This window comes from Delphinus delphis, chromosome 2, assembly GCF_949987515.2.
Source record: "Delphinus delphis chromosome 2, mDelDel1.2, whole genome shotgun sequence".
In the NCBI taxonomy this organism is placed as follows: Eukaryota; Metazoa; Chordata; class Mammalia; order Artiodactyla; family Delphinidae; genus Delphinus; species Delphinus delphis.
In genome coordinates, this window is record NC_082684.1 from 150,280,646 (window position 1) to 150,306,083 (window position 25,438).

General features: G+C 41.6%; 2 protein-coding genes across 5 annotated transcripts in view; one reads left to right on the forward strand and one right to left on the reverse strand.

Moving 5' to 3' along the window:
• The window catches only part of LYSMD2 (LysM domain containing 2), a 28,660-nt gene extending 26,119 nt beyond the window's left edge, over nucleotides 1-2,541 (forward strand). For 3 of the 4 annotated variants that reach the window (XM_060005973.1, XM_060005972.1, XM_060005974.1), the window contains exons 2-3: nucleotides 393-721; nucleotides 1,966-2,535. In XM_060005973.1, coding sequence (XP_059861956.1) covers nucleotides 393-721; nucleotides 1,966-2,008 — 372 coding nt within the window. In that variant the 3' untranslated portion in view covers nucleotides 2,009-2,535. Of the gene's footprint in view, nucleotides 1-392; nucleotides 722-1,965 lie in introns of all 4 variants that reach the window. The other variant, XM_060005970.1, reaches the window with a different exon arrangement.
• A 1,068-nt stretch (nucleotides 2,542-3,609) lies between these two features.
• Nucleotides 3,610-25,438, reverse strand: part of SCG3 (secretogranin III) — a 40,654-nt gene continuing 18,825 nt past the window's right edge. Inside the window, exons 10-12 of the mRNA XM_060005965.1 lie at nucleotides 25,071-25,208; nucleotides 11,085-11,165; nucleotides 3,610-6,019 (exon numbers count right to left, since the gene is read on the reverse strand). Of these exons, the coding sequence (XP_059861948.1) occupies nucleotides 5,901-6,019; nucleotides 11,085-11,165; nucleotides 25,071-25,208 (338 nt within the window). The 3' untranslated portion in view covers nucleotides 3,610-5,900. The remainder of the gene's footprint in view (nucleotides 6,020-11,084; nucleotides 11,166-25,070; nucleotides 25,209-25,438) is intronic.

Below are 25,438 nucleotides of genomic sequence, written 5' to 3' on the forward strand. Positions count from 1 at the left end.
GGAAAATCACAGCACTAAGAATTTTGTTTTTTTAAATCAGATAATAGAAATGTTAAAATAAGATTGAAGTGTATTAAATAAGTGCTAAATATCCTACATTTTTTAACTTCAGGGATTTAAGGCTGCTTGGTAAAAGCTGCCTTGTAGGGGAAATAATATAGCAGGGGAAAAACTAGTCTTTCTTCTTATAAAATTGTGAAAGAGAATTTTCTGGCACCTCTTGAAATAACTGGGGGTATCTGGAGAGGTGACTAACCCCGAATTAAGAATTTCAGATCCAGAGATAGCATTGCACACATTTTGCTTATGAATATTTTATTTTGTGTTGTATAATAAACCCTACTCTTGGATTTATTTATATGTAACTCTGTTGCTTTTTTAAAATATTTTAGATGGAGCAGATTAAAAGGGCAAATAAACTGTTTACCAATGATTGTATATTTCTGAAGAAAACTTTGAACATCCCAGTTATATCAGAGAAGCCTTTGCTGTTTAATGGACTTAACTCAACAGATTCTCCAGAAAATGAAACAGTTGATAGTTTTTCTCATGAAGAAGACCTGGTAGCGGCTGGGGAAGACCTTTCCTCTCCCAGTCCTCAAGAATCTGATGCTCAGCCCATGCAGCCCGAGGAAGTGTCAGCCAGAGATTTCCTGCAAAGGCTGGACTTGCAGATTAAGTTATCAACACAGGCAGCCAAGAAACTGAAGGAAGAGAGCAGGTAAAAATATGCTGGAAAAATGTCAGAGGCTGAACAAACTACTCTTAAGATGTCCTTGCTTGGTCAAATTCTCTTTTCTTTTTTTGCTTTAAAAGGTAGATTTTCATTCTAGACGGGCTTTTTTTTTTTTTTGGCGGTACGCGGGCCTCTCACTGCCGCGGCCTCTCCCGTTGCGGAACACAGGCTCCGGACGCGCAGGCTCAGCGGCCATGGCTCACGGGCCCAGCCGCTCTGCGGCATGTGGGATCTTCCCGGACCGGGGCACAAACCCGTGTCCCCTGCATCGGCAGGCGGACTCTCAACCACTGCGCCACCAGGGAAGCCCTAGACAGGCATTTTTAATGTATAAAGTCTAAACAGAGCTACTGCATTCTGCATAAAGCTTTATCTGTTGCAATGCTTTTGTTTTTGTTACTTCGTATAAAAAGTTTACTTCTTTGCTTTAATAGCATAACTGTCCCGCTAGTAGTTCTGGAGAGCATCCAAGTAGACATCTAGTTGACACCGTCAGAGGAAGCAGTGCCCTATAGATTACTTGTAAAATACTGTTCTTTATAAAACTTGCCAGACAGTTATTACTTGTTACCAGGTGTTTCCTATATAAGATCTCATGTGAACTTTTTTTCTTTGTTCTTTAATTTGGTACTAGGGCAAAACTTTCTCTCTCCTATAGAATTGGTTTCCTTCTTCCTTTATCATTCCAAGAATGGCACAACCTATTGTGTTTTCTTTTTTGCCCTGGCTACCAGGAAGCTCGCAGCCAAAACTGGTCCTCAGTTCAACTACTACAATATTGCTGATGGTTAATATATTTGTATCCTTCTCCTTCCCTTAGTCGTGATTTTTAATTTCTATTTTATTCATAGTATATGTATGCCTTTTGTTGTAGGTACCTCAAATCCTTTTGAGAAAGAGGTAGAATATTAAAAATACAGACAAATATAAATATGAATATAATTAATTTATAATTTAATATAAACTTATATAATATAAACAAATACAAATATATAACAAGTACCATTCTTTATTCCAATAACTGAGACACCAGTAAAATGGGGACAATGAAATATTCCTTAGTGAGTGTTTGCATTTTGTACAACTTTCAAGGCATGCATGATATTATAAGTTGATATAACTCCTGCCCTTCTTTGGCAAGTGGATATTAAGTTGTATAATGAATATGTGTGTTCGTTTTCTGAGTACAGTTTTTAAACACTGATTTATGCTGTGTTTCTTTTTTTCAGAGATGAAGAAAGTCTCTTTGCAGCTTCCCTCTATCACAGTTAGATGATCAGGGGGCATAATCTAACCTGGGTTAAGAGATGGTTAGATCATAAAGAAACCAACAACTGATGATTCAAAAGCATCCCTTTTGGATTCTCATAGCATACATCTTTAAATCACAATTAAGTAGTTCCACCTACAGCAATTGCACTGAAGTGACTAGCTCCCTCTGGCTTTCCATGATTTTCAGTCTTTATTATGGCATGACAGCAAAATTGTATCTTAAAGCTCATCACTTTTGCAAGCGGTGGTAGTTTTTAGACTAGCTTTTGTAAATAATAGTTGACATAAAGCCACAAAGACTGTTTACATATTCAAGGTAAAAATGTTTATTTCCTGAGAAATCCTAATTATGTGAAAAACATGGTTGCTGTTTAAGTGATGCTGATTTTGCTATGTGTTTATAACTTAAGTGCTATATATATATATATTTCGATATGTATTACATATTCTGTATTACTATAAAGAAACAGATTTTGTCTGCTATTTTGTAAAAATAAACTCCAAAAGTCTGAATGAGAAAATAAACTATGTTTTCATATTTTAGTCTTCAGTTTTTTTCAACAAATGGGAATATTAAATTGATTTTTAAATTATAGTTTTAAATGGTGACAGCTTCTCCTCTACTTTAATGGTCTTTATTATTATTACTGTAGTTTTGAAAAAGGTTTCAATAATCTAAAAGCAAATACATTTCAATTACTAGTAACCTTTGCATTTAAATAATATCTGACTTGGTGTGTTTCAGATATAGTGAAAATATGAAGTATATCAAAAGAAGAAGTAAACAACACCATGACTGGACACACTGGTGAATTTTAGCTTAGATTTCATTGATAAGTCACTTTATAGAATGTTTTACAGCATTTTACAGTCAAATGCTCATTTGAATTGAAGGGTTAGGTTTTTATTCACATAATTTGTCTTAGTTTTTTATATGTACAGGTTACAGCAGTAAAGTTTAAGAAATGTATTATTTGCAATTAAATTTTTTTGATCTCCATTTCTATTCAAGTATCAGGTTAAGTAAATCTTTAAGCTTCCACAAAAATTCCTTGTATTTATCCCTCACCAACATCCCAAAAGGAGTCTGCGTCCTGTGGGGCAAGAAGGACATTGTTTCCCTTCTCTTCTCCCTTTTCTTTTTCCTCATTATCTTCTCCCTGCCTTGCTCCTCCAAGTCTTCCATTAAGCAGGAAACAAGTGCCCTTAGATGTTGGTGCAGCAGAACTTGTTGAACCAGAACTGCATATATCCACCCCTTGAGACTAACAGGGACATGAATGGGAAAACAGTAGCTGTTTGCCCATGTCTTGAATTTCTTGTTTGTTCATAACGTCCACAATCCCTTGTATTTTGGGGTTTTTTCCTCATTATTTTTTCTCATGATAACCTCTGTTTTTATTTCTCATGTTTCTTTTTCCTAACGTTATTATCATCTTTGCTGTAGGGTGATCTCCTTGTCATGCTTTGCTATTTTCTTGTATCCATCGCTACCTGAACTATGGGGAGGTTGTTGGAAAAGCAGAAAGCTAAAAGAAAAAAATAAAGGAAGGGAAACAGTTGTGTATGTAAGAAAAGGTCAAGGCCTCTAAAAAAAAGTCCAGGGATTTTTTTTTAATGTTAATAGTTTTTATGCTATTTAACATAAAATAATCTGAAATTTTAGAGTAATGCAAAAGACACAAATCCAAAAACACTATCCAAAAGACATAAGTTCAAATTTGAAATGAAGACCACAATCTCAAAAACATTTTTCTGAGTCTTTTATTTTTGCCTAAGGTCTCTCTTAGCAATTCCTAGCCAAAACATCTCTTCCCTCATCTTCAAGTTACTAAAAACTGATTTCACTGAGACCACAGTTGAAACGTCCTGGACTAGAGTTCTTTAGTCGCTGCCTTGCACACGGAAGTGCTGTGGAGGAGGGAACTAAGACAAGCACCTGGGTTCTAATCCTGGCTTTACCACTTCTTGGCCATCAGAGTTTGAGCATGTCCAGTGCTCTCTTTTTTTTTTTTTTTTTGTGGTACGCGGGCCTCTCACTGTTGTGGCCTCTCCTGTTGTGGAGCACCGGCTCCGGGCGCGCAGGCTCAGCGGCCATGGCTCACGGGCCCAGCCGCTCTGCGGCACGTGGGATCCTCCCAGACCGGGGCACGAACCCGCGTTCCCTGCATCGGCAGGCAGACTCTCAACCACTGCGCCACCAGGGAAGCCCCCAGTGCTCTTTTTGTGAACCTCATGTATGAAACAGGACTGAAGAGCTCCCTCTGTCCTGCTTATTAGTAGGAGCTAAGGAATGTCAATGTGCTCTGAAAGCTACAATGAACTCCCTTAGTAAATGTCTTATTTTTAAAAATACTGCATAGATATTTAGATAAACTATAGAAAAGTGAATGGATAAAATGCTTGAGTCATAATCATCTAATTCTGTCTAATGCAGAAGCAGCGTGTTTGGACTACAGGCCATGATGAAGTCGAGTCAGCCATGTTATCAAAGATGACTCATGCAAACAGTCTGACTCATTGTGCTTTGGCAAGTATAGTTCCGGCAAAGACGTTTTTAGTTCCCTCTCACCATTCACCAACGTGTATGGGCTTCTCTAGAACATACTGAGTTTTGTTTCTGTGTGTGTCAGGCTGTGGTTTTTGTTTTTGCAATTCTAGAGAGAGTAGGGAAGAGCAGCAGTGGTCTCCTCCCTGTGAAAACAGCCTCTTGTAGCTTTCCTGTATGTTCCCCGGTCCTCACCAAAAACTGAATATGAGGTAGAGACGTTCAAGACAGGTGTCAGAAGCCATCTGAAGTAGTGCCAGCTGATATACATAGTATTAAGTTATTTTTATGATTTTCAACTGAAATGTGTAGAAAAATATTTATGTACTTAATTTATACTGAATAATACATTTTCAAAGCATTAACATTTCCGGAGGACCTTGGGTCACTGTGTGTTGTTTCCAGGACTGTGTTGGTGGTGGTGGCTGAGGAAGAGGGGTTGCAGGGATCTGACATTCTTTAACCTTGTCCTCTAGGGGAACTCGTCTACCAGCTTTGGTTCACAGGGGAGGGAATGATTTTTATCTCTATATCTACCCTACTTCCTGGCCCTCTTGCTCTCTGTTGAGAAACCTTGGCTTGGATCAAATTCCGTTTAGATAACTCAGACCTGGCATCAATTTTTATCTTGCTTTATGTAGCGTTTATGACCTCACTTGTCTTGGAAAGTACATAGGTAGTATCCCTCTTAAGAGAAAAACTCAATGTCTGAAAACTCACTAATAGAAAATGTTGAGAGTGGGGGGGAATTGTTAATAAATCCAGCAAATCCTATGCCCATTTTTCAGGTTCCTTTCTGTGCCATTGGGCCTGATAAAGAGCCAGCAGGAGCAGGCAAAAAAGCAGATGGCTGTACTTTAAGCTATAGAGGCTATGAGGAAATGTGAATTTATTTAAACTCCCAAAAGGAAAGAGGTATGGAAATGACATCTTATAACAGAGATATCCTACGAGGTGCTTTGGTACCCGGCATGCCTTGAAAACAGAACCCCCTAATTCTTCAGGGGGTGCTTATATGTGTGACACAGTGGGATGAGCGTTCAGTTTTAAGTTCAGTCCATTACAGGCTTTTCCAAAGCAACATAGATCTGCTTATAAAATGTATATCTATAAGGAAATAAGGATTCTATATACAAAATCTCAGCTTACATACAACTTTACTTTTTGGATAGTTTTATGGCAAGAAAGCTATGTTTTAACCACTTCTAACAGATTAACTACTGTAAATTCAGCACTTTCTAATAATCCTTGGGTCAAAATAACTTTAATCACAGAATTAGAAGTGTTTTAAGCTACACTATGTTTCCTGAAACAGTTAAAAGACTCTTGGGTCATTTGCCATTTTTACAGGGTGCTGTAAATACGCTTAATGGCGTCGGCTTCTTCTTTATCAAGGATGCCTTTCTCCACATAAGCATCAGCTTGTTGGTTGATGAAGTCCTTCATCTTTGAAAGGTCATAATCTGGAAAATATCATTAGAGTATCATGAGCAAAGATAAGGAAAGCACAGCCCATTACAGTGATTACCATTAACGAAGAAGCATTTTGTAGAACATCATTACCATGCCCTGTCTTTCACGTTGGAAGGCATTTTAGTTCTTGGCATTTGTGCTGTAGTTTGCAGCTTCAAATCATGTTTACACGCATTATGTTATCCCACCTGCTCTTCATCACAACTTTTCGAGGTGTTCAGATGGGGAGAACAGCTCTCATTTGACCAGAGAGGGAACAGGCTCATAAACCAGGCCTTGGCAGACTTTAATATTTATACCAATCACCTGGGGCTTTTGGAAAGTTGCAAATGTGTATTCAGTAGGCCTGAGGTGGTGCCCCAGATTCTGCATTTTAAACAAGGTCCAGGAGATGTTGATGCTGCTGGCTCAGGAAACACACTTGGGGTTACAAGACCCTAAAGCTAAAGTGCCTTATTCAAGGTCACGCCGCTAGTAAAAGTTATATATATATAAAAGTTATAATCAGAACCAGGTGTTCTGACTTGAACTTGTTACACTGGTTAAGCCCATGTTGCCATGACAACCCACTTTTTTTTCCGCATTAAGAATTACCTCGATTTTCATGTTGTTTGAATTACATGCATGGAGTGAAAAACGAAACCATAACCTCTTTGTGGTTCCTCTGTCCGACTTAAACAAAAAAGTTAGGTAAACCATTGAACCGTCCACAAAAAACCAAGAGATCCTCAACCAAGTAAGGAGGGGGCTGGTGGCATCTTTCTGAAGGCTTGAAAAAAAAACCCACATCTTCCCTTGATTCTTTAAGTGTTATATGCTTATTGTTTTAAAATATGGAAAATACAGAAACATGAAAATAAAATTGAAATCACCTGAATTCTATTAATCATTGATAACCAGAGTGGATATTTTGTTCTGTTTCCTTTTAGCTTTTGGATGTATCTTTCTCAACACAGTTATGATCACAGCGTACATTCAACCTTATACCTAATTCCTTTCACTCAGTTTACACAGTGAGCATTGATATTCCTCAGAAACACCATTTTTAGTGGCTGCATACAATACATCCTATGGAGGAGAAAGGAGAGAGGGGGATACAAAAGCTCAGAGCATTCTATGGCCACCTTTAGCTACCCTGAGTAGAAGCTGAACCTGGGTCACTCGGGCATCTTTAAGCCCCTGCATGAAAGGAAAACCAGACTTGAAGGACCTCTGTACAAGCACCAGGTGTTTATCATACCGTGGTGAGCTGAGGCTCAGAGAGAGATTGTTTTCTCTCCACCCAGGAGGGCATTTGCTCCTTTCAGTTTGGGCTCGGCCATGAGGATCGAAGTGAGAACTCCCAGCCCTGGACACTTTACAGCCATCATCTTATTTGCTCCCCACAAAACCCCATGAGGAAAGCATTACTGTCCCCGTTTCAGAGATGAAGAAACAGGACAGAGGAGGTAAGTCACTTGCTCGGGTCATAATAGAGTCAGGTTCTGAATTCAGGTCTGTCTGTAGTCACTGCCTTGACCACTCTACGGCCTTGAGGTAGTGAATATGAAGCATCTAACACGTGCAGAACATTCAATAAGTGTTTGAAGGCTCAGTTTTGTTTTGGTTGTTGACTTTCCCTTTCTCTCAGGCGCGAGTTAGAGAATCAAGCTGAGTGTACATTCTGTGTGCACCTCCCGAGCTGATTCCTGACTGACTCGTAGGGCACAAAGAGGCACTTTTTTTTTGCGGTACGCGGGCCTCTCACTGTTGTGGCCTCTCCCGTTGCGGAGCACAGGCTCCGGACGCGCAGGCTCAGTGGCCATGGCTCACGGGCCCAGCCGCTCCGCGGCATGTGGGATCTTCCCGGACCGGGGCACGAACCCATGTCCCCTGCATCGGCAGGCGGACTCTCAACCACTGCGCCACCAGGGAAGCCCAAGAGACACCTTTTAATCATCACTGGTTCTTCAGAATCGGTTCTGGGTCAATATCTTTAGTGGGACAAAAGGCAGACTCCCCCAAACAGCTGTGAAGTGGTCCAGGTGATTTGAATGGACAAACGGGAAAATATTGGGCTTTCTTTTGAAATGGAAAAATGGTCTCTTGATGGCATGGCTGTCACTGTGTGCCATGGGAAAACTGGCACGGTGCAGAGGAAAGGCCATTGGAGTCCATCCCAGCTCTGCCCTAGCTGGCTGTTAGAGTACACTAGGAGTAGCTAACTTGCTACTTAAAGGAGGTTTGAAGGCTGTAAGGCTCAAAAGAGATAAGGGCTGTAATTCACTTTTCTAAAAGTACAAACTTTCTTTTTAAGGCTCCATAAGATTTCATCATCTTCCTCACTGTCACATCACATGGACTTCCCTTTCCTGGATTTGGGAAGGAGATTCAGGTCACCCAGGCCCCTGTCAAGCAAAGGGCATCTGCAGAGGTTAAGGAAGGTCAGAACTAATAGTAAGACTTCCTGCTCCCACAGCTGCAGAAGCTGTATGGTTCTAGGACTGGGTCCCCACAGGCTTTGAGAGATTGCCCAAGTCAGGCAGAGCACATACGAAGGCAGTGGAAGAAGAGCTCTCTGTTTCTGCCTTCAGAAGGGTGAACTGCATGTCACCCTCACTTCCTGGAGGCAGAAGGGAGCCTCATACCCACCACTGTCATTCGGAAGCTTGCTCACAGAGCCTTCAATATGCATGCACTAGGGTTCCATGATTTACTAGGTTGGTCGTTTCTGGAAATGGAAGACTGAATTGCAGGATGTTGCAGATTAGGACCAGGAGTCAGATTCATGTGTTAGTAAGTGAAAGAAATAACATAAATACTCTAAATGGTTGGTCCCTACAATTTACATTGGTTTCAGAATGTATTTTGGTACATACTGTATTACACTGATTCTAAGATAAACTTTAAAAAATGTTTAAAGCCTTTGCCATAATTGATGGCATGTTCTAATTTTTCTTCTGTAGTGGTACATGAAACAATGGTGCATTTTTCAGTCAATGACAGATTTGATGAAATATGGTTCATGTGAACTTTAATGGAGCTGATAGCGCAGAAATTCGTATCATTTTGAACCAAATAAAGTGTGTGTGAAGACCTGATAATTGTTTCCATCTCACTCAACTTGTATGATCACAGGCTAAAGGGGTGCTGAAAATACATACCTCTTGCTCCCACTGTGTTCTATCTCATTGGTTTTCAAACTTGGTTGCACAGTGGAATCATGAAAGTTTAAAAAATACTGATGCCTGGGTCCTGCCCCTCAAGTTTGATTTAGTGGTCTTGTGGGCATTAGGATATTTGGAAGCTCCAAAGGTGATTTGAATGAATTTTCAAGTTTGAAAAGCAATGCTAATCTCATTTTAAAAGCATCACTTCGCAACTGCTCTGGCCAGACACCTGGGAATCATACTAGAATCCTCTCTCCACATAGCTCTTGAGCCTCTCCCTTCTTCTTTATTTCTTCTGCTTTGCCTTGGTTTAAGCCGCATTACATCTGCTCCAGATCCTTACTTCCTATCTCTCACCTGGCTTCTGGGGTTTTATTTTTTTTTTATTCTTATTTTTATTTTTTTGCTGTACGCGGGCCTCTCACTGCTGTGGCCTCTCCCGTTGCAGGGCACAGGCTCCGGACGTGTAGGCTCAGCGGCCGTGGCTTACAGGCCCAGCCGCTCTGCGGCATGTGGGATCTTCCCGGACCAGGGCATGAACCTGTGTCCCCTGCATCAGCAGGCGGACTCTCAACCACTGCAGCACCAGAGAAGCCCTGGGGTTTTATTTTTTCAATCTGTAACCATACTGCTGCCAGAGAGATTTCTCAGTCCTTAACCTAATTAAGCCCTAATTTTAAGCCCTTGGGCTAAAATTAACCTTCTTTGCAGGGTGCACAAGCCTCCTCCTGACTTGGCCGCTGCCCACCTCCCCAGCCCTGTCTGCAGACCTCAGTGCTCCTGAAAAACTGGCTGCAGTTCCTGTAATGCATCACTCTGTTTTGTCCCTTCATGTCTTTGCACGAGTGTTCCCTCTGCCTCTATCTCTCCTCACTCGTACGTAAATTCTTCCTTGCCTTTCCAGCAAAGGCTTTCCTGCAGCTCTTTCTCCCAATGTAAGGAGATGTGCCCCCTCCTCTCACCTCCTTTGCACCACCATGTTATCTGTGTTAGCCCTGAGCAGTGCCCACCGGAGGTTTATTGATGGTGTGAGCAACCTGGCAGGGGGTGAGGGGCTGCATCTTATGGTCCTTCACATCTCTTACACTCAGAACGGAGTCTGGTTCTGTGTTTTGTTTTAACTAAGTGAGCGACTACCTTCGTGACTGCAGGGTGCACCTAATACGTGCTCAGGAAACGTCTTTGTTTAAGATACTCCAAGAGAAGGGGGGCAGGTGGGTACACAAAACAAGATTGGCAAAATGTTGATAATTATTGAAGGTGGGTGATGGATGCATGGTAATTCATTATACTGTTCTCTGCTCCTGTTCGACATTTTTTATAATAAAATGGAAAAGAAAAGAAAATGCCTTTGCCTGAAAGGCTGATTTGAAAAATAAGAGAAATGGAGGTCTATTCCCTTCCGCATCTGAGAAGCACCTAGAGTCTTTTGGGCCCCGAGAGGGGACGTTAGCCTAATTTGATTGTGGGAATCTTTTTTTTTTTTTTTTTTTTTGTGGTACGCGGGCCTCTCACTGTTGTGGCCTCTCCCATTGCGGAGCACAGGCTCCGGACGCGCAGGCTCAGCGGCCATGACTCACGGGCCCAGCCGCTCCGCAGCATGTGGGATCTTCCCGGACCGGGGCACGAACCCGTGTACCCTGCATCGGCAGGCGGACTCTCAACCACTGTGCCACCACGGAAGCCCAATTGTGGGAATCTTTAATAAGAGCTCTTGGGAATTCCCTGGCAGTCTAGTGGTTAGGACTCCATGCTTTCACTGCTGTGGGCTGGGGTTCAATCCCTGGTCGGGGAACTAAGATCCCACAAGCTGCTCGGCCAAAATAAAATAAAATAAAAAAATAAAAAATAAGAGCTCCTGACAAATTGGAGAACTTTGCAATTTATAACAACACTAATTCCTTACCTTCTTTATTTTCTTTTTTGTTGTGTTTCTTCAACCATTCAATATTTTTTCTAATGGCTTCCAAATAGGCTTCTGTTTTCCCTGGAAAAGGCAAGAGAAACCATATTAAACACTCATAAAAATATCACTGCATCCCTTTTTAAAGACCACACTTATGTTTGAGACCATGAACAAATATTGGACTTATCAAGCACTTGGAGGGGACCATCCCTAAGGAGGTGGTGTGCATATTTCTGTGGGTGGGTGGGATAAGAGTCCAGGAGGCAGGTCCAGGCTGGCAATGTCAAGAGGCCATTATCCCCCAACACAAATAAATACAGTTTGATGTCCTGGCAGAGAAGAGTTTTGATTCAGTTCACTGGATGGGTGGGTCCCTACCAGTCTCAGATTGGGTCATTTCCAGTTAGGGATGGTTCTTTCAAACTGAAGAGTATTATCAAGTCAAGAACTGAATCAGAGTGGCAGATACTTAAGACTCCATCACCAAATAAATGAGAAGTCAGTCCAAGTTTGTGGCTTTGTGTAAGCTGCTATACAGGTCTTCTGCCCAATCTGTTAGGGAGTATGTAAAAACTCAGATGAAGAAGAGACCTGGACCTCATTTCAAGGCCGGATAGTGAAACTTAGAACCCGTTCTAGTAAAATTCCCCTGGATGTAAACGTTCTCTGATGGGCTTTAAGTGTGTCAGGAGAATACCAGGCATCACTGAAGCAACCGCCCTGTGACACCCTTTAGATGCCTTGTTGTCTGCAAGTGGGTATGATCATTAACTCAGAGATGAGGAAACTAAGGCTCAGAGAAGCTAAGTGATTTGGCTGAGGCCATACAGGAAGTAACAGAGGTGAAATTTGGACTCTAGTCTGGCCAAGTTTCTGTTACCTGCACTGTCTGAAAGATAAGACTTGTATTCAGACATGAGCACTGATGTAGCTTTGTTCTGTCTCAAAGAAATCAACCATCCCCTTAATCAGGTGGGTCCCTAATGCTCAGAGTGTCTGCGCCAAGAGATCAGTTGATCTGGAGAGTACTGGATGGCCTAAGAAAAGAGGCTTTTAAAGTCCAGGGCCTTTGCAGAAGCAATGGCTGTCAGAGCTCAGTGCGGTGACCACCTGTTCTGAACCCCCTTTGAACCCTGTTACCCCTAGTCTACTGCCCAGACCTCTTGGTTGAGCTACCTGTACTGTGTGCTTACTGTGTGCCAGGGGCTGTGTTTTGTGCTCCAAAATACATTCTCTCTTTTATTCTTCACAACAACCTTTTGATGCAGTCCTATTTAATCCCCATTTTAGAGGTGAAGAAACTGAGGCTTAGAGAGAGGAAGTAAGGCTACTACTTATTAGCCTTGATCACAAGGCTAGTAAGTAGTAGAGCCAGGCTTGAACCTGGGTACATCTGACTATAGTCCATGAACAGTAATATTGCCTTAAGATTTGCTGACGTTCCAATTTCCACCACAACATTTACTTAAGTGACTTCCTGAGCATCTTTCTTCCTGATCTTGTGAGCTCACTCTTACGTCACCACTGGGGTTCCATGTTACCTGGTCTCCAATGAAGCACACAGAAACTCCTTTGCAAAAAGGGGTAAGTGGACAAAAGAAGAGAGCCACAATTTCCAGCCCCTATTCAGTTCAATTGCCTGTGTAAATGATTTTAATTCTTTGCTTTTAATGTTAGAGCACGTGAAAGACCAATGTCCTCCTGACTGATGTTATAACATTGCAGCACAATGAATGTAAAGATTTTCATTGTCTGTTGCCCATTTGCTACGAAGGTCATCAGATTTGGTAACAACAACAAAACAAACAAAAAGCAAAACCAAAAAACACAGCAGTATTTCAAATTAATTCAGTTTGAAGAAGGAAAGAAATCTTAGACTATTTCTAAAGAATGCAACTTCATTATTTTTAAAGAATTTAAATCACATTAGTGGTTCTCATAGGGCTTGCTTTAATGAATAGATAATAATGATTTGTCATTAGCACATCAGGTAATTAGGGCTTCTGAAACTTTTGAGGATGTGTGAAAATAGTCTTGCTCTAAAGACGCAGATGGCAGATGCAGACGTAGAGAATGGACTTGAGGACACGGGGGGCGGGAAGGGTAAGCTGGGACAAAGTGAGAGAGTGGCATGGACATATATACACTACCAAATGTAAAATAGATAGCTAGTGGGAAGCAGCCGCATAGCACAGGGATATCAGCTCGGCGCTTTGTGACCACCTAGAGTGGTGGGATAGGGAGGGTGGGAGGGAGACGCAAGAGGGAGGAGATATGGGGATATATGTATATGTACAGCTGATTCACTCTGTTATAAAGCAGAAACTAACCGTTGTAAAGCAATTATACTCCAATAAAGATGTTTAAAAAAAAGTAAGTCTTGCTCTTTGAATAACTTTAAGCATTCTTCCCACAATCTTACCTATGATATTATATCCTAATATGGAGAGCTTATTTCTTAAAATAAATTTATTTATTTTTATTTTTGGCTGCATTGGGTCTTCTGCTCCTGCGCGCAGGCTTTCTCTAGTTGCTGCGATCAGGGGCTACACTTCGTTGCAGTGCGTGGGCTTCTCATTGCTGTGCCTTCTCTTGTTGTGGAGCACGGGCTCTAGGTGCACGGACTTCAGTAGTTGTGGCACGTGATCTCAGTAGTTGTGGCTCGCGGGCTGTAGAGTGCAGGCTCAGTAGCTGTGGAGCACGGGCTTAGCTGCTCCACGGCATGTGGGATCTTCCTGGACCAGGGCTCAAACCCCTGTCCCCTGCATTGGCAGGCAGATTCTTAACCCCTGCGCCACCAGGGAAGTCCCCTTATTTTTTTTTAAGTTTTAAAATTTATTTTATTGAAGTATAGTTGATTTACAATGTTGTGTTAATTTGTGCTGTACAGCAGTGATTCAGTTATATATACACACACATATATATACATTCTTTTTCATATTCTTTTCCATTATGGTTTATCACAGGATATTCAATATAGTTCCCTGAGCTGTATAGTAGGACCTTGTTGTTTATCCATCCTATATATAATAGTTTGCATCTGCTAATCCCAAACTCCCGATCCATCCCCTCCCCTGCCACCGGCAACCACAGGTCTGTTTTCTATGTCTATAAGTCTGTTTCTGTTTCATAGATAAGTTCATTTGTGTCATAGTTTAGATTTCACATATAAGTGATATTTGTCTTTCTCTGTCTGACTTACTCCACTTAGTATGATAATCTCTAGGTCCATCCATGTTGCAGCAAATGGCATTCTTTCATTTTTTTAATGGCTGAGTAGTATTCCGTTTACATACCATATCTTTTTTTTTTTATTTAATTAATTAATTAATTTATTTATTTATGGCTGTGTTGGGTCTTTGTTTCTGTGCGAGGGCTTTCTCTAGTTGCGGCAAGCGGAGGCCACTCCTCATCGCGGTGCGCGGGCCTCTCACTATCGCGGCCTCTCTTGTTGCGGAGCACAGGCTCCAGACGCGCAGGCTCAGTAATTGTGGCTTACGGGGCTAGTTGCTCCGCGGCATGTGGGATCTTCCCAGGCCAGGGCTCGAACCCGTGTCCCCTGCATTGGCAGGCAGATTCTGAACCACTGCGCCACCAGGGAGGCCCCCATATCTTTTTTTTTTAAACACCTTTATTGGAGTATAATTGCTTTATATGTTGTGTTGTGTTAGTTTCTGCTTTACAACAAAGTGAATCAGCTTTATGCATACATATATCCCCATATCCCCTCCCTCTTGAGCCTCCCTCCCACCCTCCCTATCCCACCCCTCTAAGTCGTCACTAAGCATCAAGCTGATATCCCTGTGCTATGCGGCTGCTTCCCACTAGCTAGCTATTTTACACTTGGTAGTGTACATATGTCAATGCTACTCTATCACTTTGTCCCAGCTTCCCCTTCCCCCACTGTGTCCTCAAGTCCATTCTCTACATCTGCGTCATTATTCCTGCCCTGACACTAGGTTCATCAGTGCCGTTTTTTAAATTACATATGTATGTTAGCACACGGTATTTGTTTTTCTTTTTCTGACTTACTTCACTCTGTATGACAGACTCTAGTTCCATCCACCTCATTACAAATAACTCAATTTCGTTCCTTTTTATGGCTGAGTGATGTACCACATCTTCTTTATCCATTTATCTGTCGATGGACATTTAGGTTGTTTCCATGTCTTGGCTATTGCAAATAGTGCTGCAGTGAACATTGGGGTGCATGTATCTTTTCGAATTACGGTTTTTTCCGGATGTATGCCCAGTAGTGGGATTGGTGGTCGTATGGTAGTTCTATTTTTAGTTTTTTTTTTTTTTTTTTTTTCCGGTACGCGGGCCTCTCAACTGTTGTGGCCTCTCCCGTTGCAGAGCACAGGCTCCGGACGCGCAGGCTCAGCAGTCATGGCTCACGGGCCCAGCCGCTCCGCGGCATGTGGGATCCTCCCGGACCGGGGCACGAACCCGCGTCCCCTGCATCAGCAGGCGGACTCTCAACCACTGTGCCACCAGGGAAGCCCTATTTTTAGTTTTTTAAGGAATCTCCATAGTGTTCTCCATAGTGGCTGCACTTATTTACACTCCCACCAACAACGTAGGAGGGTTCCCTTTTCTCCACACCCTGTGGAGAGCTTATTTGGGAAAAGGAATATCCCAGCTTAGACTCTGTTTAGACACTATGTTAAAAATTCTGAATTAGAGTAAAATATAAATATGAGGTTTTGGCCATAGTGTAGCAGACACTGTTGATTCCCCACCCTCATGCTTCCCGTATTCTAGATATGCTAACAGAGGAGCCCGCAGCCAGTGATGGACAGGATTGGCAGATATACACCCCAGCTTCCTCACTCCTCGGGCTCGGTCCACATGGTCCCCAGAGGTCCTCACGGGACTGAGCCCCACACCCACAGCTGAAGTCTGCTCATTTACACACCACAGTGGCTTCTTTCCCTTCCCTGTCTCATGGACCTGTCCCGCAGTAGAGCTTCCTGGGGTCACCTGCCAATTAAAAACGCCACCTCAAATCCTCCTCTCAGTCTGCTTTGGAGGGAACCCAACCTAAGACAATTGGAAGTAGGGGACTCAGCGTCATCTTGTCAGGTTGCCTTTTGCTCAGTGACCAATTACCTATAAAAATGGTGTTGAATTTTTAAAAGTATGAAATGCATGAAAAATAATTTCACCATATTAACATTATCATCCCACAAAAAAGACTTAGTTTACTGCAGCTTAAAGAAAGCTAGACTGTAATCCATTAAAAGACTACTATCTTGTGGATCATAACATACATGATTAGGGCTGTTTCTCTAACTTAAAATATAGAATCCCCCCGCCCCCATCACCCTCATTCCCATTTTCTGCTTTATTTTTATCCATAGTATGTATCACTCTCTACCGTATCACATAGTTTATTTATTAACCTTATTATTTGTCTTCCTCCCTTAGAAATATTTCTTGTTTGCTGATGTACTCCCACGCCTAGAATAAAGCCTAATACAAAATAGGCACTCAGTAAATATTTGTTGAGTGAGTAAATGGATGAAGGCTTCTTATATAGAAGCTAATCATAATCAGGAGATTGTTTGGTGAGCATGGCATCCAAACTAGGGAAACTACAATTTTTAAAAAGAAATGGTATAAGTCTGTCTTCCTTCCTTCCTTCCTTCCTTCCTTCCTTCCACCCTCCCTCCTTCCCTCCCTCCTCAAAAAATGAATTGTTTATTTACAAGACTTGAAATTCAATGGATTCTGAATTTAAATGATAATTACATCAGAAACAATTTAAAACACCTATGAGGGCTTCCCTGGTGGCGCATTGGCAGGCGGATTCTGCATTGGCAGAATCCGCCTGCCAATGCAGGGGACACGGGTTTGAGCCCTGGTCCAGGAAAATCCCACGTGCCGCAGAGCAGGTAAGCCCGTGAGCCACAGCTGCTGAGCCCACATGCCACAACTACTGAAGCCCAAGCACCCAGAGCCCATGCTCCACAGCAAGAAGCCACCACAATGGGAAGCCTGTGCACGGCAACGAAGAGTAGCCACTGCTAGCCGCTACTAGAGAAAGCCCGCGGGCAGCAACGAAGACCCAATGAAGGCAAAAATAAATAAATAAATAAATAAACAAATAAATAAAACATCTACCAAAGTGCTAAACATACTATATCCATGTGTCACTTAATCTTCACAGAGCTCTATGAAATAAGCATTATTGTTCCCATTTTACTCATGAGGAAACTCAGGCTCAGAGAGGCTAAGTGATGGGCCCAAGCAGACAGCTGAGTAAGGGTCAGAGCCTGATCTTGAACCAGAATGAATCTGGAACCTCTAATGAGTGGAACTGGGTAAAATTCACCTTTTCGACTAGAGATTTAGTGACTGTTGTTGTCATTACCAAACTGTCCAACAGGCAGTGGTTCTCAAACTTGGCTGCACATTGGAATCACTTGGGGGAGCTTTTAAAAATCCTGATGCCTGGGTAACTCCTCATACCAAATAGATCAGAATATCTGGAGGAGGGACTAAGTATCAGGATTTTTTTAAAGCAATCCTGAGATGATTCGAATGTGGGGCAAAATCTGGGAACCACTGCCACCAGCATTGGGACCTCCGCACATTTGCTGGGGCCCTGGAAACAACGGGAATAAAAGCAGGTGTTCATCTGCTCTTAGAGACAAGCAGCTGGTTCCTGTTTACATTTTCTCTTCTCGGGAGCTGTAAAGCAAATCTTTTATTTACACAGTGTGCATTAAAAGCCCATGAGAGTCCACTTTGGAAAACTGGCCTATTTTTTTCAAATTAATTTCAGCTTCCTTTGGAAAAAAATAGCTCATGGCTGAGGTAATATGGCACAAGCCTTAAAACGTATGCTGAAGCAGATGGGAAGAGGGCCAGAGTCAAGATGCAGCCCTGTTTTTCTGGCTGTTCTGGTTCTCAGCCCTGCAAGAGAAATATCCTTTATTATACATGAATTTGTCCTGATCCTGATATGCTCCCCTGATCTGCAAACATCCCCTCAAAAAAACCAAAGCAAACCAAGACAAAACAAACAACTCTGTAGAAATCAATAGCTTTAACCTACTGAATATTGGCTATACTGAAGATATTAAATGTTTGAAAAGAGTGCTTATGAAAATTGTTTGATACAATGCTTAAAATTCCATATAGTAAAGATTATATGATTATAGGTTTGAACAAAGCAACTGATACTGGTATCGTGGATGTCAAGGTGGGCCCCAGAGCCATTCAATTAAAGAATTTTTGTGGGAATTCCCTGGTGGTCCAGTGGTTAAGACTTGGCGCTTTCATTGCCGAGGGCCTGGGTTCAATCCCTGGTCAGGGAAATAAGATCTCACAAGCTGGGCTTCCCTGGTGGCACAGTGGTTAAGAATACGCCTGCTAATGCAGGGGACACGGGTTCGAGCCCTGGTCCAGGAAGATCCCACATGCCGCAGAGCAACTAAACCCGTGCGCCACAACTACTGAGCCTGTGCTCTAGAGCCTGAGAGCCACAACTACTGAGCCCGCGTGCCACAACTGCTGAAGCCCGCAAGCCTAGAGCCCATGCTCTGCAACAAGAGAAGCCACAGTAATGAGAAGCTCGTGCACTGCAACAATGAGTAGCTCCCGCTCGCACAACTAGAGAAAGCCCACGCGTAGCAACAAAAACCCAACGCAGCCCCCCACCCCAAAATAATAATAACGATCCCACAAGCTGAATGGCACTGCCCAAAAGAAAAAGAACTTGTGCAAAGTGATGCCATTTGACATGCCTGCAAGATGCAGCATGGGATGCTGGGATGACCACTGGTGGGAGTCAAGGGACAGAAGTTCAAGCCCCAGCTCTGCCACTCTTTGCCTATGAGCTCTTGGGCGAGACTGTTCATCTTCTAAGGCTTGGTTTACTTATTTGTAAATTAAAGAGTGAATTCTGAAAAGAAGATCTGTGGTTTCTGTATATGGGGAGAAATTCTCCTTTGCTGTCCTGGAAAATCCTGTGTTGGTGGTAGGTCTCTGGCCTGCCTTAGCTCCTGGCACACTTGCTGACTCATAGGGAAGAAGACAGCCTCACTATTTTTGGACATTTCCAACAGAATGCCTTGGCGCTTGAATAAAGACACGAATTTTCCCCTGCTGTGTTGCTTTAAAAATAAAAGCATCCCCGTGAGTTAGTCAGCTTATTATCAATTTATTAATTAAATAAGCTGCTTTCTCTTTTCTGGCTTCTGTAAAGAAGATATGGGGGGACTTCCCTGGCGGTGCAGTGGTTAAGAATCCACCTGTCAGTGCAGGGGACACGGGTTTAAGCCCTGGTCTCGGAAGATCCCACATGCCGAAGAGCAACTAAGTCTGTGCGCCACAACTACTGAGCCTATGCTCTAGAGTCCGCAAGCCACAACTAGTGAGTCTGCGTGCCTGGAGCCCGTGCTCCACAAGAGAAGCCACTGCTATGAGAAGCCACACATTGCAATGAAGAGTAGCCCCTGCTTGCTGCAACTAGAGAAAGCTCACATGCAGCAACAAAGACCCAACACAGTCCAAAATAAATAAATAAATATTTTAAAAGATTAAAAAAAAAACATAGGGGGATGATAGGATATTTAGGGGAAAGTTATCTTAGAGATGACCTTTTCATCTTAATTCCATTATCTAGTCATAAACTTGACAAATGATAGCATTGGAATGAGTTTATGGGTATTGTAATGCTTATTTCACCCCTTGGATGAGTGTTTTAAAAGATTTTCAGTGACTCATAGAGCAGAAGTGAATGTGTAAACATCAAACTGGCAAAAAGAGCCCCACTTAGCTCATGGAATAAAACTTTAAAGTTCTTCGGTCTCCAGAGAGCAATTTATTTGAAAAATTAAGCACCATTATAGATATGGTTGAAATTGGAGTAAATTTGACTTCATTGGCATATCCCTATATTTAGGAATAATTATCAAATCATTCAAATAACTGTACCAACTAGAAATCGATATCTTAAAATATTATTCTTAGTGTGAGTCCCTGTAGAAAGCAAGGATTTAAATAGTCTAAAATATTTTCAAAGGTGAACGTGTCATTTTTCATCACTGGTAATTAAATTGGAATTTTTACATTTAGCCTGAAGTGAGATGCATGTAAACTTGCTTTGTAAGTTGAGGAGTGACATAAATGTAGTCTGTTGTTGTTATTCCTGTTGTTGTTATTCCTCCCAGGCCTCAGCATATGCTTGGCATGGTTAATCAATATTTGCTTTTGTTGGATGGGGCCATCACTTCACATCACAAGACCAAAACAGACTCCCTACAGATATTCCTGCCAATGTGTCCTGCTTCTAATTATTTCCTTAAGTGGTTTTAGCTATTACCTCATCTCTTGCTCTGCTCTGTAATGTCCTCCAGCTTCCTCTCTGAAGGGAGCCTGTTCTACATGCTGCTGACTCATCAGTAAGGGAGAGACATATGTGGCTTGTGTTGTATTTGCCTACATATGACTTAAGGCCTATTCTTAGGTCATTTCAGAGCTTGCCTGAGTCCTCAAAGGCAGGCATTGGTCCTTAAATTCCTTCTGTAGCTTTCTGAGCACAGTGCCAGACATGCCATTGGAATAAATGTTTATTTATTGCTGAATAAATGTCTCAAGAAACCCAGCCAACCCTGCCTTCACCCATGTAGATTCTTTTATTTTTCTGCCTAGAGACAACAGGTGTTTTCTCCCTGGGTTTTATAACAAAGAAGCAAAATAGCCTTTGAGAAAAGTGCAAATAAAGCAACTGTGAATACAAAGATATATGTCATAATATGTCCTTTTGGGCATTAATTACATGTTTTCCAAGAAATGTTGGCCCTTGGCTTAAGCTCAGTTTGGTGTTTTCTAAACCATACTAGAATCAGTTTTTCTTATCCCAGAGTAAATAGGATCGGGGTAGCATGAGTAAATTAAGTCTCTAAATAATGGGGGGGGGGGACTAATTTTAGCCCCAAATCCCTACCCTTTTCCTAATGTTTCAGGAGAGCCATTACAAAGATTAACACTGGGCTTCCCTGGTGGTGCAGTGGTTGAGAGTCTGCCTGCCGATGCAAGGGACACGGGTTCGTGGCCCGGTCCGGGAAGATCCCACATGCCGCGGAGCGGCTGGGCCCGTGAGCCATGGCTGCTGAGCCTGCGCATCCGGAGCCTGTGCTCCGCAACAGTGAGAGGCCCGCATACCGGTAAAAAAAAAAAAAAAAAAGATTAACACTAACTGGATGGAGTTTTACTCTTCTCTCTCCCCATTATTACCTGATGGAAATCCTAATGAGAAATCTAACCTCATCATTAGTCTCCACACACTCACACCCTAAACAGGAAGTAGTGGGCTACCAAGAATCAACTCCTTCGTATTCCTTTTTTACATAATGCTTTCCTAAAACAAGTACGAGACCGGCTAGCACCCATTCCTAGGGATATTTGCACGGCGATATAAGGTGTTGTCCTAAGCAATGAGCATACTGCCTCAGAGAGTCAGCTGACCTAGGTAGATATGGCTTGCTCTGTTCTAGGGAAGGATGGTCATCACATGTGGATTGCTCCCAGAGGAGATGATCCAGGCACGCTGAGCTGTAGTCCTTTGTGCTGCCCAATTCCTAGCTCTCTATCTCAGGCCACAGGACCACTCTTTTCCTGCTTAGCTGTCTTTCAAAAGTTTACCACTCATCCTCCACCTCACATCCATTAGGATGGCCACCATAAAAACAAAACAAAACAAAAAAACACCAGAAAATAAAAGTGTTGGTGAGGATATGGAGAAACTGGAACTTCTGCACACTGTTGGTGGGAATGTAAAAGGGTGAAACCACTATGGAAAACACTGGTTTCTCAAAAAATTAAAAATAGAATTATCGTATGATCTAGAAATTCCACTTCTAGGAATATTCCCCCTGCCCAAATTGAATATTTTTTAGTCTTGAGATGTTTGTTCAGAGCAGCATTATTTACAATAGCCAAGATGTGGAAGCAACACAAGTGTCCATAGGCAAACAGATGGATAAACAAAATGTGGTATATACATTCAATGGGCTATTAGCCTGAAAAAGGAAGGAAATTCTGACGCTCGTTACAGCATAGATGAAGCTTGAGGACGTTATGTTAAGTGAAATAAGCTGGTAGCAAAAGAACAAATGCTGCATGATTCCACTTACCTGAAGTACCTAGAGTAGTCAAACTTCTAGAGACAGAAAGTAGAATGGTGGTTGCCAGGGGCTGAAGACGGAGGGGGAATGGGGAGTTACTATTTAATGAGTTTAGAGTTTCAATTTTGCAAGATGAAAAGAGTTCTGGAAATGGATGGTGGTGATGGTAGCACAATGATATGAATGTACTTAATGCCACTGAACTGTACACTTAAAAATGCTACAATGGGGGCTTCCCTGGTGGCGCAGTGGTTGGGAGTCCGCCTGCCGATGCAGAGGACACGGGTTCGTGCCCCGGTCCGGGAAGACCCCACATGCCGTGGAGCGGCTGGGCCCGTGAGCCATGGCCGCTGAGCCTGCGCATCCGGAGCCTATGCTCCGCAACGGGAGAGGCCACAACAGTGAGAGGCCCGCGTACAGGAAAAAAAAAAAAAAAAAATGCTACAATGGTAAATTTTATGTTATGTATATTTTACTATAATTTTAAAAAGATATTAAAAAAAAGTTTACCACTCATCCAAAGTGGGCCTAGGGTTGACTGGAAACATCAAGGCAGCATGACTGGCCAGCAAAAGTGACACATATATCACCAATTCCCCGTTTCCATGCCCATGACAAACATTATTAATTAATCATCGCAACATTCTTTCCTCCTGAGTCCAGATGCAACCTTATAACCTTTCCCAACATAGGCTACCACCAAACAATTAGAGTTCATATGTCAGTAATGTCAATATAGGAGAAAATTGTGGTGGTCTATGAAATCCATCCTAGAGAGAAGAGGGGTGTAATAATCTAAAACCTCATGAGATAGGAAAAATCGACATGAACTTGATATATTAAGAAAAAATTTCTTTTTCGGTCCTGTGTCAAAAAGTCCCAATAACTGGAATACAACATTACCTTTGGCCAACATCACCACTCATTTGAACCCATGTAACTCAGGTTGGATTTTCTATATTTTCTACATAAAGGAACCAGAACTCTTTGAAGGAAAATTGATTTCAAGTTTTTTTTTTGGGGGGGGGAACAGGAAAATTCAGAGTAGGTCTAGAATAGCCTGTTTAGGAGTTTGGGATTAACAGATGCACACTGTTATATATAAATAAACAACATGGACCTACTGTATAGCACAGGGAACTATATTCAATATCTTGTAATAACCTATAATGGAAAAGTATCTGAAAAAAATATATATATATTTCTGTATACCTAAAACTAATATAACATTTTTCTATAGTTCAATTAAAAAAAAATAGTCTGTTGTTGCCAGAGAGCATAGATGCTTTAAAAACCACTGGGTACAGGGCAAAAAGGACAAAGGAGAAACTTGGTGCCCAAGCTACACCAATTTAAACAGAAAAATCATCATCGTTGTCATTATCATCATTAACTGGAACAACTTACATAAATGGAGAAATTTAATATAAAGTGTTAACAAAGAGAGTAGTAATATAAGAGAGAAACAGTTTGTACTTGTTATTAAGTTACAAGGTATTAAATACATAGCTAGCTTCTTTCTTTCCTACTTAATACATAGACACTGTTAAGCATGGGTCTATTATCAAGTATGAATGTGAACCTGTTTCTATCTGTATGAGCAAGAGAGATTGAGAACTTGTATGAGGGCCAAGCAGTCTCTTCAAAATTAAGAGCTATACCATAAACATGACCAGCTTTTGTGGTCTCCTATCATATTACAGCAAGGAATAAGGGAAGTCCCTCAGTTCATTGCCACTAATGATTATATGTAATAAACAATGAAAAGGGAGCCCAAAGGTGTATTTCCAGATGATAAATTAGCTGAATGTCACACTTGCTACCCCCTCTCCCAAGAGAGCAGTGACCCATTCCCTCAGCTTCCAGGGAAGGAAACCTCAAGATGACCCTACTAATGAGATACAGAAAAAGATATAAATAGGGTTCCAGTTATACCAAAGAGTTCAATATATCATGACAAAAAATAAAGTAGGTTTAAGCCATCTGTTCACAGCTTCTGGTAAAGACACTGAGTTTCAGAAAAAGAATATCTATCTGAGATACAGACATAAATTTTCTATGATGTAACCAGCACACTTTGTAATTAAAGGGGCTTGAAACATTGGACTGTGCAACCAGACCCCGCATCCTGACCTGAAATCAGAGGGTTAATGACTTTGAACTTGCAACTTCATAGGGTCTTTTTCTTTGGGTACAGTTAAGTTTCTCAAACCTTGGAAGATGTGAATTTATATCATATAGACTTACTAGAGCTGAGTAAAAATTTGACCCCAGGAATGTGTAAGAATAAGGATAAAAACAAGTTTTATAATTACTGGGCTAGTTTAGTGTTTGCTTTTTTAAGGTATTTAGGTTATTTAAGGAAATGTAATATATTTGATTTATGATTTTTAATCAAGTCTTTGAAAGTGTCAGATTGCAATCAGTATAAATGATTAAGAAAATTTGCTTTGTTAAATCCATAAATTTTGATGACTTTGTTAAATAAGTAGTATGTGACTATTAAGAGGAGTGTCAATTACGTTTAAATGAATATTGCTTAATAAATTCATAAGATCATAAATTGGACATTGAACAATGCACAAATGGTCATGAGTGTTCCTCCCAAAGTGCAAAAGCCCATTGGACGGTAAAGTCCATCAAAAGATGAAACCAGTTTGCCATTCCAGAAGACTCAAGACCATTAAAAAAAATTGCTATTCAAATAAAGGTACCACGTGCTGAATCTTCTGTATACAGATGATGTTAATTTCTCCGATTTGGTGGGGCTTGACTTGTGGATGACCCTTCAAGTGAAAGTTTTTGCTTCCCCAATTTCATTGTCAACGTAGAGCTGTCAATTCCATACCTTTTGGCTCATCTGTCTTTCCTCTTGGGTTGGAGTCCTCATCTTTTGTGGAATCCTTCAAGGTTCCGTATTCCTTTTCCATCTTAGCAGCTTCTTCCTTGGTGCTGTCTGTTTCTTCATGACTCTTCTCTGATGGCACTGTAATCAGATTGTGCACTATTATAACCCTATTTCCTATCTATTAATGAATTCCTAGTGTAGAAATAAATTTTATTAAAAAGGTGTAGTTTGAGGTCAGATCATTTTTTGAGCTGAAAGAGATCTTAGTGATTATCTAGTGTGACTCCTCCCTCCCCACCATTTCACAGAAGAGGAAACTGAGGCCCAAAGCGGGGAGAGATGTGCCCAAGGCCACCCGTTGAGTTAGC